General features: G+C 43.4%; 1 protein-coding gene across 37 annotated transcripts in view; it reads left to right on the forward strand.

Moving 5' to 3' along the window:
* LOC106604876 (protocadherin gamma-C5) overlaps positions 1–8,889 on the forward strand; it is a 190,867-nt gene extending 181,978 nt beyond the window's left edge. For 22 of the 37 annotated variants that reach the window (XM_014199980.2, XM_014199974.2, XM_045718190.1 and 19 more), the window contains 2 exons: positions 3,773–3,870; positions 6,097–8,889. In XM_014199980.2, coding sequence (XP_014055455.2) covers positions 3,773–3,870; positions 6,097–6,404 — 406 coding nt within the window. In that variant the 3' untranslated portion in view covers positions 6,405–8,889. The remainder of the gene's footprint in view (positions 1–3,772; positions 3,871–6,096) is intronic. The other 15 variants (XM_045718194.1, XM_045718192.1, XM_045718193.1 and 12 more) reach the window with 1 other exon arrangement.
* The last annotated feature ends 6,002 nt before the right edge of the window (positions 8,890–14,891 follow it).

Consider the following 14,891-nt stretch of genomic DNA (forward strand, 5'->3'; position numbering starts at 1 on the left):
ACTTTATAGAAGGATTGGACAAGAGTTCCCATAGTTGAAGTGGACAGTAGAGTTTAGGAAGCGGTTTGAAAGGCTTCCTCCTAGATAAGATGCCTGTTTCATGCATGGTTACAGAAGCAGCTCTGACTGACCAGTTAGAATGATCCCTCTGGACATGACCAGTCATCATCTCAGCCACAGGAAGAGATAGTCCTGAAAGCAGGAAGTGATTATTCGGACCACATGAAAGTCATAGAGCAGGGATAAATTAGTGATAAACAATTAGTGATAAACAAGGCGTCCTCTTTGTCTCTCTAGTCCACAAAAGGAAACCAATCAAAATGGCAGTCCTGCTGGCTCCACACTTTAACCTGGTCTGGTTTTCATTTGGGACGCTGGCACTGGTCAAGGACTCTTTCGCGCTTTGGCACATAAGTAATACCCCCTTTAAAAAAAATGTGGCTTAACATTTTGGCAAGCTGGACCGCACCACTTCTTAAAAACAAAAATCTTGCTCTCTCTCTCTCTCTCTCCCCTCATCTCTCTCTCTCCATCCTGGTTACTTTCCCAGTCCATATGCTTTTGTCCAGTGGGTTTTTAATTGGTTCCAAGCAGAGACCAAAGGAATGGCATTCGCTTATTTTTTTTTACACACACACACACACACACTCTCTTTTTTACTGCTGTTCAAAGAAGGCAGTAAGCTGGATGTGATACTCTCACGTCCTTTTAACCCCTCGTGTGCCATTCTGTTTGTTCTCTGGCGCTTCAAACAGGGGCACAGCCTTTACCCACAACCCCCTGGTGCCACTGCTTTAGGCCATCAAACAGCTACTGAAATGGTCCAATCACTGAGGGACTGATGTGGATCAAAACCATCAGTAGAAATGCCAGACCTAAATCTGTGTGTGTGTGTGTGTGTGTGTGTGTGTCTCTCTAAGAGGTATGGTAGTTGGTGTAAGTCGGTGAGTGTAATCAAGAGCAGGTCTACTCCTTTTCTCCCTCTGCATGCAAAATGAGACTTTAAACAAAACAACCCTTTGAAGATTTACGCTGCCCATATGGAAAAGTTCAACACTCCGTGTGTGTGTTGTGTAGCCAGCTGTTCCCTTTTAATGTGGTGTCATTATGTTTCATCACATTTACTACATTGTGTTGTGCTGGTGGCCATTGTTTAAATAGTGAGCCAACATGTTTCAGACACTTTTATTTCTGTTTCCAGCAGACATTTTGAGCAAAATGTTTGGAACATAAAATCGCAGTATCGAATCACAATACATTTCGTATCGCCACCTACAGTAGCAGTCAAAAGTTTTGACACACACACTCATTCCAGGGTTTTTCTTTATTTTTGCTATTTTCTACATTGTAGAATAATAGTGGATACATCAACACTATGAAATAACACATACAGTTCAAGTCGGAAGTTTACATACACTTTGGCCAAATACATTTAAACTCAGTTTTTCACAATTCCTGACATTTAATCCTAGTAAAACATTCCCTTTCTTAGGTTAGTTAGGATCACCACTTTATTTTAAGAATGTGAAATGTCAGAATAATAGTAGAGATAATGATTTATTTCAGCATTTGTTTCTTTCATCACATTGCCACTGGGTCAGAAGTTTACATACACTCAATTAGTATTTGGTAGCATTGCCTTTTAAATTGTTTAACTTGGGTCAAACATTTTGGGTAGCCTTCCACAAGCTTCCCACAATAAGTTGGGTGAATTTTGGCCCATTCCTGCTGACAGAGCTGGTGTAACTGAGTCAGGGTTGGGATGGTGTTCTTCGGCTTGCAAGCCTCCCCCTTTTTCCTCCAAACATAATGATGGTCATTATGGCCAAACAGTTCTATTTTTGTTTGATCAGACCAGAGGACATTTCTCCAAAAAGTATGATCTTTGTCCCATGTGCAGTTGCAAACAGTAAACAATTGTTGGAAAAATTACATTTGTCATGCATAAAGTAGATGTCCTAACAGACTTGCCAAAACTATTGTTTGTTAACAAGACATTTGTGGAGTGGTTGAAAAACGAGTTTTAATGACTCCAACCTAAGTGTATGTAAACTTCCGACTTCAACTGTATGGAATCGCGTAGTAACCAAAACAGTGTTAAACAAATCAAAATACATTTTATATTTGAGATTCTTCAAAGTAGCCACCCTTTGCCTTGATGACAGCTTTGCACACGCTTGGCATTCTCTCAACCAGCTCCATGAGGTAGTCACCTGGAATGTATTTCAATTAACAGGTGTGCCTTGATAAAAGTTAATTTGTGGAATTTCTTTCCTTCTTAATGTGTTTGAGCCAATCAGTTGTGTTGTGACAAGGTAGGGGTGGTATTCAGAAGATAGCCCTATTTGGTAAAAGACCCAAGTCCATATTATGGCAAGAACAGCTGAAATAAGCAAAGAGAAACGACAGTTCATCATTACTTTAAGACATGAAGAGCACTCAATACGGAAAATTTCCAGAACTTTGAACATTTCTTCAAGTGCAGTCACAAAAACCATCAAGCGCTATGATGAAACTGGCTCTCATGAGGACCGCCACAGGAAAGGAAGACCCAGAGTTACCTCTGCTGCAGAGGATAAGTTCATTAGAGTTACCAGCCTCACAAATTGGAGCCCAAATAAATGCTTCAGAGTTCAAGCAATAGCCATATCTCAACATAAACTGTTCAGAGGAGACTGCATGAATCAGGCTGTCATGGTTGATTCGCTGCAAAGAAACCACTACTTAAGGACACCAATAATAAGAAGACTTGCTTGGGCCAAGAAACACAAGCAATATACATTAGACCGGTGGAAATCTGTCCTTTGGTCTGATGAGTCCAAATTTGAGATTTTTGGTTTATCCGCTGTGTCTTTGTGAGACGTAGAGTAGGTGATCAGATGATCTCGGCATGTGTGGTTCTCACCGTGAAGCATGGAGGAGGAGGTGTGATGGTGCTTTGCTGGTGACACTGTCTGTAATCTATTTAGAATTCAAGGCACACTTAACCAGCATGGCTAACACAGCATTCTGCAGCGATACGCCATCCCATCTGGTTTGCACTTAGTGGGAAGATCAATTGTTTTTCAACAGGACAATGAACCAAACACACCTCCAGGCTGTGTAAGGGCTATTTGACCAAGAAGGAGAGTGATGGAATGCTGCATCAGATGACCTACCTCCACAATCACCCGACCTCTACCCAATTGAGATGGTTTGGGATGAGTTGGACAGCAGAGTGAAAGAAAAGCAGCCAACAAGTGCTCAGCATATGTGGGAACTCATTCAAGACTGTTGGAAAAGCATTTCTCATGAAGCTGGTTGAGAGAATGGCAAGAGTGTGCAAAGCTGTTATCAAGGCAACGGGTGGTTACTTTGAAGAATCTAAAATCGAATTTGTTTTGTTTAACACTTTTTTGGTCACTGCATTATTCCATATGGTTTATTTCGTAGTGTTGATGTATTCACTATTCGACTACAATGTAAAAAATAGTACAAATAAAGCAAACCCTTGAATGCGTAGGTGTGTCCAAACTTTTGACTGGTACTGTAAGTATCAGCATAATATTGTATAGTGAGGTCCCCTGGACCTTGTGTGTGTACATCTTCGTTTCTCTGCGTTGCCTGCAGGCTGTGTCTGCTAATCATCAGACCCTGTAACTTGATATCGAAGACCACCAACCGTCACACCAGGGACCAGCAACACACAATAACACAAGCAGAAAAGATTACAGTTCTAAAATGGCCGCTGGTTGTTGACATATGTGTCCTCTCTCTCGCTATGTCCCCGCAGGGCTGGAGGTCCCCCTGAGATGGCCATGGGAACAGGACCCTGGCCCAACCCCCCCACTGAGGCCGAGCAGCTCCAAGCCCTGATGGCCGCAGCCAACGGTGAGTCCAACACTTCTCCATTCATCTCTCTATTTTTCTATCACTTGTTCCCATCCTCTACCACTCTCTCAAGCCCTCTTTTTTTATGGTCTATCTGCAGACCCTCCATATAATACTCTATCCCTCTCTTTTCATCACCACCACATGCCTATGCCTCTGACATTCAATAATTTCCTCTCTTTATTCCTCTCTCTCTCTCTCATTGTAGTGTTGTATAATGGAGAGAAGGGCAGAGTTGGGGGAGAGGGGAAGGTAGGGAGGTGTCAGGGTTTGTTCCTGTTTGGTTAGAGGGCATGAAGCCAGACCCATTGATAAAGCCCTCTCTATCCTCATTGATGTTTCTATGGCCCACTGTACTGGCGCGCCACACACACACACACACACACACACACACACACACACACACACACACACACACACACACACACCAGTTCAAAGACTATATCAAATGCTACCAGCAGTACTCCAGATATATACAGTAACTATTACAGAAACCTGTTTAATGCAATAATATTACAGTCCTGAGTGTTTGCACTGTATGCAGTTCCCACACCTGCGAACATATATTAGCAAACAGAACGCAACACACAGTGTTAGCACACACACACATCACACAGACCCACACAGTGTTAGCACACACACATCACACAGACACACACAGTGTTAGCACACAAACACATGTTCTCTTGCCCGTGCAGAGCAAACGATTCAGAGCTGTATGACATCACAGCCCTTCCCTTCCCCCTATGCTTTTTCTGCCGCAGTTACTGCGCACGCACACACACACACACACACACACACACACACACACACACACACACACACACACACACACACACACACACACACACACACACACACACACACACACACACACACACACACACGATCCTGAGGTTTCCATTAGGAGAGTGATAGAACGTTCTGTCTCTGGCTGGATGATGTCTATTGGCCATCACAATGAGATAGAGGAAACACTCCCTCAGACAGAGCCACAGCACGGCTACCAGACGAGTCACGATGACAACTGGAAACAGAGGGATCAGAATGTTATTCAGAATGTTATTCTAGGCAGCTAGATGTTTATGCAGTAGTACCATCAGGGCCTGCTGTTCCTTCACACTACCAAACAGAGGGATCAGAATGTTATTCAGAATGTTATTCTAGGCAGCTAGATGTTTATGCAGTAGTACCATCAGGGCCTGCTGTTCCTTCACACTACCAAACAGAGGGATCAGAATGTTATTCAGAATGTTATTCTAGGCAGCTAGATGTTTATGCAGTAGTACCATCAGGGCCTGCTGTTCCTTCACACTACCAAACAGAGGGATCAGAATTATAGGCAGCTAGATGTTTATGAGAGAAAGGCTATGTTCTTCACACTACCAAACAGAGGGATCAGAATGTTATTCAGAATGTTATTCTAGGCAGCTAGATGTTTATGCAGTAGTACCATCAGGGCCTGCTGTTCCTTCACACTACCAAACAGCGGTTACACAACCAGGATAGCACAGTTAGTTACAAAGCAGAAACAACCTTGTGGAAGAAGCTATTGTCCCAGATTTATTTTCTCTGAAGTCTAATTATACTAGCTTGAGTGTGTGTGTGTATGTGTATGTGTATATACTCAAGCTAGTATGTATGTATGTAGATATATATAGATATGTGTGTCTGTGTGTGTGTTTACGGCTGCCTGCGCTGTGTGTAGCAGAGCCAGAGAGCAGGGAATAGCGGAGGGGACGTGTGTGTGTGTCTCTGTAGCTCTGCAATGCAGGGGCTGGGAGAGAGTTATGAGCTAGAAGCTACGTCACCCGTACACAGCCAGAGCACACATAATGGAAAAAAACCACACAACACACACATTCAGCAATGAACACAGACACACACCATAAATGCAAAATGTTCTCCACCTCGACAAAATGTCAGCACACATTCATCATTTTGTAACACCAGTCTCTCTCTCTCTCTCTCTTTTTTTTCTCACTCACGCTCTTGCAGTCTCTCTCAATTCTCTTATTTTCAGTCCAATTAGCTTTACATAAGCATGCTAACAGTTTCACCAAAGCAATGAGTGCTTTAGCATATATACAAGTCATAATGGAAATGTAACAAATCGTGAGCATCAATGTATTTTGCAAGTCATCACTGCAATGTCAGAACACCTTATTCATATGTTCCATCTCTCCCCTCCTCTCCTCCTCCCCGCTCTGCCCCTCTTTCCCCCAGAAGTGAGCGAGGCGACTGCAACCCTGGGACCGGGCACCATGGGACTCAGCACCCGTTACAGCCCCCAGTTCACCCTGCAGCACGTGCCCGACTACCGTCAGAATGTCTACATCCCTGGCAGCACGGCCACCTTGACCTCCAACCCCCAGCAGCAGCAGCAGCAGCAGATGCTGATGCAGCAGCAGATGGCAGCCCAACATCAGGCCCTGCAGGCCCAGCCCTCTGAGGCCGCCGCTCAGCCTGAACCCCCCAAGCCTGCCCAGACCCCCGCCTCCAAGAAGAAGTCCACCAAGAAGGAGAAGAAGTAGGATGGGTGGAGGATGGATAGATATGGAAAATACGATGAGAAGAGAGAAAACCGACCCGATGAGAACTGAAGTCTCCCCCCCCAATCCCCTACATCTCCTCTCAATGCGTTTACTCTAACCAGGGTCTGGATTCTATTGGTCACGCTCATATGATAACACGAAATACGGAGATGTTTGCGAATGTTTGTCTTTGGGCTCTTGAATCTGGAATGCGTTGAAGGTTTAAGAGCGAACAGCGTTGACATTTTGTTCTCTTTCTGAAAGCTATCTAGAAACAGTTGTTTTTTGGAAAGCCTGTGTTGTAAAAAAAAAACAAGTATTAATACTATTTGCAGATATGGAAGACTGGGGGTTCAGGGTGGATTGTGTTTTGGTTAAATCAATGAATTTGGATTCACTTCAGACACAACCGTTTGAGTGTAAGCAACTTTGCTTGGATAACAAGGCTTTGGCCAGTGACGTATTCACAGGTGGATATTTTAACCATGTTCCATAAGATCTATCATGTTGGATCATAATTATAATTCCTTATTTTCCTGAGATGGAAAGTAGATCCTTGTTGACTCTACTAGATTGCCATGATAAGATTCCTATATAGGATCAGCCTTATAGGATCCTACAGCACAGCTCTTTGGGACAGGGGAATGGGTATTCCATTGCACTGGTACAGTAGTATTCCACTCTGCATGTTCCTATGTGTTCAAACCACAGACCTTCTAGAAGATTCAGCTATGCATTGAATTAGTGTTGCAAAGAGGACGACCACCTTAAAAAAAAAAAAATACAGGTCGACAAATCCCCTCGTGGCATTTACCTGACGTGGTAGCTAAAAATGATAAATATTATTTTGTAAGCATAGTTAAATGGTAAGATTTGAATCTTTCACTGTTTTTATGACCTGAGCATGAACCCTATTAGAAAACTAGCACCAAGGGGGAAGGCCATGTTATAGTACTATCAGCCCTATTTGCTGGCTTGGTGGCATAGTAGGCGCTGCCCCCTTTTAAAACTACCCAATGGGTGTAGAGAGCCTCCTGCTGTCCACCCATGCACCTCTATCCCCTCCCCTCACTGGCTGTCCCACTTTGAGAGTCAGACCAGAGAGATGCACTGTTCATACGATAAAGATGAGACGTAGGGTAAAAATAACTTCAAAGTAGAGATCTTTAACGGCGTGCTTAGGAGTTAGACACTTCTTAGGCAGCTAGAGTCTAGATTGAGTGTTCATCCCTTTCTACGTACCCTGAAGTGCTGATGATTATATTTGTTGATGTGGGAAGTGTTTTTTGATGACACAGTAGTATAAGATAAGCATGAAGTCTTTTCTTTGCCGTCGGTCTGTCCGTCTGTCCGGCAACTAGCTGGACACCACTGCATGAAGAGGCAGCTTGCAGGCTGGGTTCAAGGGGGAGTGGAGAGGGGTGGGCTGAGGGGTACGACGTCTGGGTTGGTACAATTAGATTGACGGGGAGAGGGGCAATGACCTTGGCTCTACTCACTGAATGTACACAGGCACCACTGTTGACCCTCCATCCTAGTCCACCCCTAAACGTCCTCTAATGCACTGACCCAGGTTAGAGGTCAACAGAGCCAAGCACATCCCTCCATGTCACAGGAGATACCACTTCAGAAGCAGGGAGGGAGGGGGGGGGACAGAGTTAGCTCCTCGCTGTATCTATCCCCTCAGTGTAAATCCATTCTGGCAATGCTAACCTCAGACTCTCCCCTTGCTTCCATCCCTCCACCCCCTGGTCCTGTGAAGGCTCTTCCCCTCTGTAAATAAACACTAGTCCTGTCGATGGTATGAGCCAATTGTTTGTATAGTATGGACCACATCCAGAATTTTTCAAACTAAAAAGTCCCCTCTCCTCAAGGCGTGGCTTACTGGAATGTGTTGTATTTGTTTTTCAAGAAAAATAAGAAAACCACAGCGGAGGAGAAGAAAAAAAAACGATTTCTGAAATGTTCAACAGTTTGTGTTGCAATGTAGTAACTGAGCACCGTGAAGGCCAACTAACTAACTCTTCAGTGTAAATATAAAGAAAGTTGCTAACAACTTTAGACGATAAGTAAACAGAGTGACACACACGTAGACTAGTTAACTTGTGATGTGTTGCGCATATTATTGTGTTCATTTTCTCTATCTCTATTTTACTACCCTGTAAAGAAACGAAACAAAAAAAAAAATGATATTGAAAAAATGTTTCTATCCTTCTGTAACCTTTTTCTGTGCTTCATCTTGTGCATTTGCGCAAGAATGCCTCTCTGTCCATATGAGCAAATTATTATAAATATTATATATGTGTGTACGTCCGTCCGCTGCTGAATTAATCCTCTCGTGCTGTAATATCTTTCTTATGAAATGCTTAGACCTCCTACGCTTCTCCCGGTGTTAATCTCTTCATTTTTATGCTAATATTTATATTGCTGTTTTATTTTCTCTTGAACACTGACATTTCAAATAAAAGGCTCTGAAATCATTAAACGCTCAGCTTCCGTCTTGGTTTGTATGGTAACTAAAATACAATAACTTTATTTTCCCCAAGGGAACTTAAGATGGTGTCTTTTGTTCTGTATAAAATCACAATACAAAAAGTCAACACAATTCACAGTGCAGAATGATACAGTATTCAAGACAAACACAAAGTCCCTTTGAATATAATTGGGTTCCTTGAGTGGTGCAGCAGTCTAAGGCACTGCATCTCAGTGCTAGAGGCGTCACGACAGACCCTGGTTTGAGCCCGGGCTGTATCACAACCATCCATGATCAGGAGTCCCATAGGGCGGCACACAATTGGCCCTGTGTCGTCCGGGTTAGGGGAGGGTTTGGCCGGGGTAGGCCATCATTGTAAATACGAATTTCCAGATATTAAATTGAAGCATAATCACGTATCATGATTATAGATGGGCCTACCCAAGGCATTACAGTACATGAAATAAGTAAGTATTCCAGTCTTTTGTTTGCCAGGGGTTTTAAGTGGCAGTAGTTGTGCATCTGTTCACTGAATGGTTGTAGTGTTTCTCTGTTTTAACTGTGGCCCACATCCACCAAGCTTCATCAGCACCACGCTCTCCCACAATCCTCTGCTCCCAGCAGACTCAGCTCCCTCCCACGCCCGTTTGAAGTATCTTCTGCGGTGTGAATACGGAGGGAAATGGGATGAGGGGAGGGTGAAAGAGGAGACGAGATGAGAGACGATGTTTCCTCAGCAGAAATGTGTTATCCTCCTACAGTCTTCTAAGTGAATGTGGACACGCATCGCATTATGCAATACATATCTGTAGACTAATTTGGGGATTTAAATGAATCACATTCCATACGTATGTAGGGCAATCTATGGAACTATGCAGAACAGTATACAGAAATGTATGGGAAGAAGGTCAAATGTTGAGCTTTTAGGTACATTAGCCCAGTGCTATATAAACACTACACTTTTATACTAGGCTACACAATTCTTTGTAATTGTTGAACTACTTTAGCGTCACAGTGATATAATTAAGCAATAAGGCACGAGGGGGTGGGGTATATGGACAATATACCATGGCAAAAGGCTGTTCTTAGATACAGCCCTTAGCCCTGCGTGTAGCTCTGTCCTTGAGCTGTTCTTGTCTGTTGATGTTCTGTATTATGTCATGTTTTTGTGTGGACCCCAGGAAGAGTAGCTGCTGCTTTTGCAACAGCTAATGGGGATCCTAATAAAATACCAAATACTGGCAATATAACAAACCCGCGAGGTGCCTTATTGCTATTATAAATTGTTCACCAAGGTATTTAGAGCAGCAACAATAACTGTTTTGTCAGCCAATCAGCATTCGGGGCTCAAACCACCCAGTTTATAATACAGAATCATTCATACGATGACACATCACGGCTTCTGCTTGACTAGCATCAGTGGGATCCTAGGGGCTTCAATCCGGACCGCAGAAGATCCGCGTTATAGCACGAGTGACATTTCAAAGGAGCTTGCCCGATTCAGCAGACATGCAGCGTTTACCATTCCTTGGCCCATTTTGAATCTAGGCCTTAGGCGACACCTCGCGGAACCCAATTGAGAAACACCTTGAGCTCATTATTCTGGTGGTGTAGACGGAGCCGGGGGTGTGAATCAGAGGGATACGGCTGTTGTCCCGCGAGCGTGATTAAATTCCTCCGACTAGGGTTCAAATCCCACTCGTCTTTATCTGTTATAGCCTGACGGGATTGTTTAAATACGATGAACAGGTAGGGGTCATCAGGGCACTAGCGTGGCTCAGAGAGGTTAATGTATGTGGCCAGCACCAGTGTCGTTACTCGTCTGTTAGCCTGTAATATGACGAACAAGCCAGTGAGATCAGAGATGTGGTGCGGATCAGAGGCGTCATGCAGGTGTCAACCCCTACAGGCTCTGTTCCTGCAACGTGGGTTTAAATCCTGCTCTCACTTAAAGGAAAATTACACCCAAAAACTGCGTTAAAGGGAAAACTCCACCCCAAAAAATTATCTTTCAGGAATTTCTATCACTAGTCCATTGTTGACACAGTCTCAAAATGTTTTGCTTGTCAGCAATCCAGTTTTCAAGCTATGCAACTTCGAAAATACAGAAATCATCCCCCGTATGATGCATTTTGCGTAGCATCCGATGATGCAAAATGCATCCGACAGGGACGATCTCTGTATTTTGAAAGTTGCATAGCTTGAAAACTGGATTGCTGACAAGCAAAACATTTTAGGGACTATTTTTATTTTATTTATTTATTTCACCTTTATTTAACCAGGTAGGCAAGTTGAGAACAAGTTCTCATTTACAACTGCGACCTGACCAAGATAAAGCAAAGCAGTTCGACACATAACAACACAGAGTTACACGTGGAGTAAAACAAACCTACAGTCAATAATACAGTAGAAAAATAAGTCTATATACAATGTGAGCAAATGAGGTGAGATAAGGGAGGTAAAGGCAATAAATAGGCCATGGTGGCGAAGTAAATACAATATAGCAATTAAAACACTGGAATGGTAGATTTGACAGTAGATGAGTGTGCAAAGTAGAAATACTGGGGTGCAAAGGAGCAAAATCAATAAATAAATACAGTAGGGGAAGAGGTAGTTGTTTGGGCTATTTATACAGTGGGGGAAAAAAGTATTTAGTCAGCCACCAATTGTGCAAGTTCTCCCACTTAAAAAGATGAGAGAGGCCTGTAATTTTCATCATAGGTACACGTCAACAATGACAGACAAAATGAGGGAAAAAAATCCAGAAAATCACATTGTAGGAATTTTAATGAATTTATTTGCAAATTATGGTGGAAAATAAGTATTTGGTCAATAACAAAAGTTTATCTCAATACTTTGTTATATACCCTTTGTTGGCAATGACACAGGTCAAACGTTTTCTGTAAGTCTTCACAAGGTTTTCACACACTGTTGCTGGTATATTGGCCCATTCCTCCATGCAGATTTCCTCTAGAGCCGTGATGTTTTGGGGCTGTCGCTGGGCAACACGGACTTTCAACTCCCTCCAAAGATTTTCTATGGGGTTGAGATCTGGAGACTGGCTAGGCCACTCCAGGACCTTGAAATGCTTCTTACGAAGCCACTCCTTCATTGCCCGGGCGGTGTGTTTGGGATCATTGTCATGCTGAAAGACCCAGCCACATTTCATCTTCAATGCCCTTGCTGATGGAAGGGGGTTTTCACTCAAAATCTCACAATACATGGCCCCATTCATTCTTTCCTTTACACGGATCAGTCGTCCTGGTCCTTTTGCAGAAAAACAGCCCCAAAGCATGATGTTTCCACCCCCATGCTTCACAGTAGGTATGGTGTTCTTTGGATGCAACTCAGCATTCTTTGTCCTCCAAACACGACGAGTTGAGATTTTACCAAAAAGTTATATTTTGGTTTCATCTGACCATATGACATTCTCCCAATCCTCTTCTGGATCATCCAAATGCTCTCTAGCAAACTTCAGACGGGCCTGGACATGTACTGGCTTAAGCAGGGGGACACGTCTGGCACTGCAGGATTTGAGTCCCTGGTGGCATAGTGTGTTACTGATGGTAGGCTTTGTTACTTTGGTCCCAGCTCTCTGCAGGTCATTCACTAGGTCCCCCCGTGTGGTTCTGGGATTTTTGCTCACCGTTCTTGTGATCATTTTGACCCCACGGGTGAGATCTTGCGTGGAGCCCCAGATCGAGGGAGATTATCAGTGGTCTTGTATGTCTTCCATTTCCTAATAATTGCTCCCACAGTTGATTTCTTCAAACCAAGCTGCTTACCTATTGCAGATTCAGTCTTCCCAGCCTGGTGCAGGTCTACAATTTTGTTTCTGGTGTCCTTTGACAGCTCTTTGGTCTTGGCCATAGTGGAGTTTGGAGTGTGACTGTTTGAGGTTGTGGACAGGTGTCTTTTATACTGATAACAAGTTCAAACAGGTGCCATTAATACAGGTAACAAGTGGAGGACAGAGGAGCCTCTTAAAGAAGAAGTTACAGGTCTGTGAGAGCCAGAAATCTTGCTTGTTTGTAGGTGACCAAATACTTATTTTCCACCATAATTTGCAAATAAATTCATAAAAAATCCTACAATGTGAGTTTCTGGAATTTCTTTTCTAATTTTGTCTGTCATAGTTGACGTGTACCTATGACGAAAATTACAGGCCTCTCTCATCTTTTTAAGTGGGAGAACTTGCACAATTGGTGGCTGACTAAATACTTTTTTCCCCCACTGTAGATGGGCTATGTACAGGTGCAGTGATCTGTGAGCTGCTCTGACAGCTGGCAGACTATGTCAACAATGGACTAATGAAAGAAATACCGAAAGATCATTACTGGGTGGAGTTCCCCCTTTAACGCTGTTAGCCTAAACTGTTTGGTTAAGGAGAAGAAATGAGCGGGTAGGTTCAGAGCTCAAGTGTAGCTCGGGGGGGGGGGGGGTCAAGGCTGGTGTTCCACAGTAGCTGCATGTGTGTAGTCCTCGCGACACGAGTTTGAATCCAGCTCTCGCCAGAATCTTCAGTTGTAGACTTCCTGTGAAGAACATGCAACACCACTTGAGCAGCAATAAAAAAAAAAATGTAAAAAGTAAAAACAAGAGGGAGATTGTTGTTCTACAGGTGCTTGTGTTATGTGGTTGACTGCACTGCAAATAGTTGAAGTTGCAACAAGATAACTAGAAATTTGGTTGCACATTGACAGTCAGTTCAATGTCAAAACAGAGACACAGGAAACCTCTATTGTACGGCACAAGAATAAAAAACACTGGGCAGTTCCAGAATTACATAAAGAAAGAGAAGTCCTTTTTCCTGTCCTTCATCATAGCAGTGAGGCCTCTTTTCCTGATTTGCGTTCTCTTTGCTCAACTCCAGAAAGTTGGGTTGCAGGCAGGCGTAGGTTTCAAGGCCTTATACAAGAGCTTACACAATAACAAAACATCTATAAATATCCCGGTGCCCATCGCTAACCAAAACCAATGGAATGGGTCCTGACTCAGAGAGGAAGGACTAATGTGAGCCACGCAGGTGAATCAGGGGTCGAGTCCTTCCCCACAAGGGGAACTCGCCCTTCTATTCTGATGTTGACTTAGCTAGCCTGCGACAGCGGATGTACCTTTAAACCCAAAATGACCATCTCCTCCCCTCTTGTGCTACACTACTCCTGTGTGCTGTTGCCAAGGCAATGGTCGCTCTAGTGTTCTGAAAGGGCCCTGTTCTGTTTCTCAGCTTCTTCAATAAACCCTCCAGTTGACGTCATTAGCTCAGCCCCAAGGAATTCTGGGTAAACTGGCAGAGCGAATGGGCTCTGGAAAACAAGCATATGCTGCTATTAGTCAGCCTTGGCACGGCACAGGACCATGTGCAGGAAACATGCTATAGAACGTGCCCCCACACACTCACACAGACACAAACATGAGTCAATAGCATAGCACTTGATTGTAACCCAAGCCAAAATCTGTAAAAGTAGATGTCAGGGGTTAAATTGGTAATTCCTTGGTAATTCCTTTTTCCTGATCTTGTCCATATTCTGATTGTGCCCACATTTTCAGACACATTGCATTAAAACGTGTCTTTTATTCATCCACATTGAATGGTCCCTCCCTGTACACAAATAATTTTACAGATATTCTTTCAAAAATAATGTGTATTTATTTTAAAGACACATATTGATGCCACAAGTCAATGGTGCCCCCTGTCAATTATTTTATACGATGGGCTAATGATGATTTAAATGGAAGATGTGATCACAATCAGACCACAATGCGTCTTTTAATCGTCTACACCTGCCCAAAAATGTGGGCACAATCAGAATGTGGACAAGATCTGGACAAAGGACATATGTTAGCACCAGGTATAAAAAGGGCTCCTGATTCTCCCAGTGACAGGGATAGTGACGGTCCTCGTGGTCCCCATGTGCCACAGACTTCCTGTGACTGTGACCGTGCAACAGGAAATGATGCGTTGCCTTGGGTGGAACACAACAAAGGGGAGATTGTTATTTTATTACCCCCTC

This window comes from Salmo salar, chromosome ssa05, assembly GCF_905237065.1.
Source record: "Salmo salar chromosome ssa05, Ssal_v3.1, whole genome shotgun sequence".
NCBI lineage: Eukaryota > Metazoa > Chordata > Actinopteri > Salmoniformes > Salmonidae > Salmo > Salmo salar.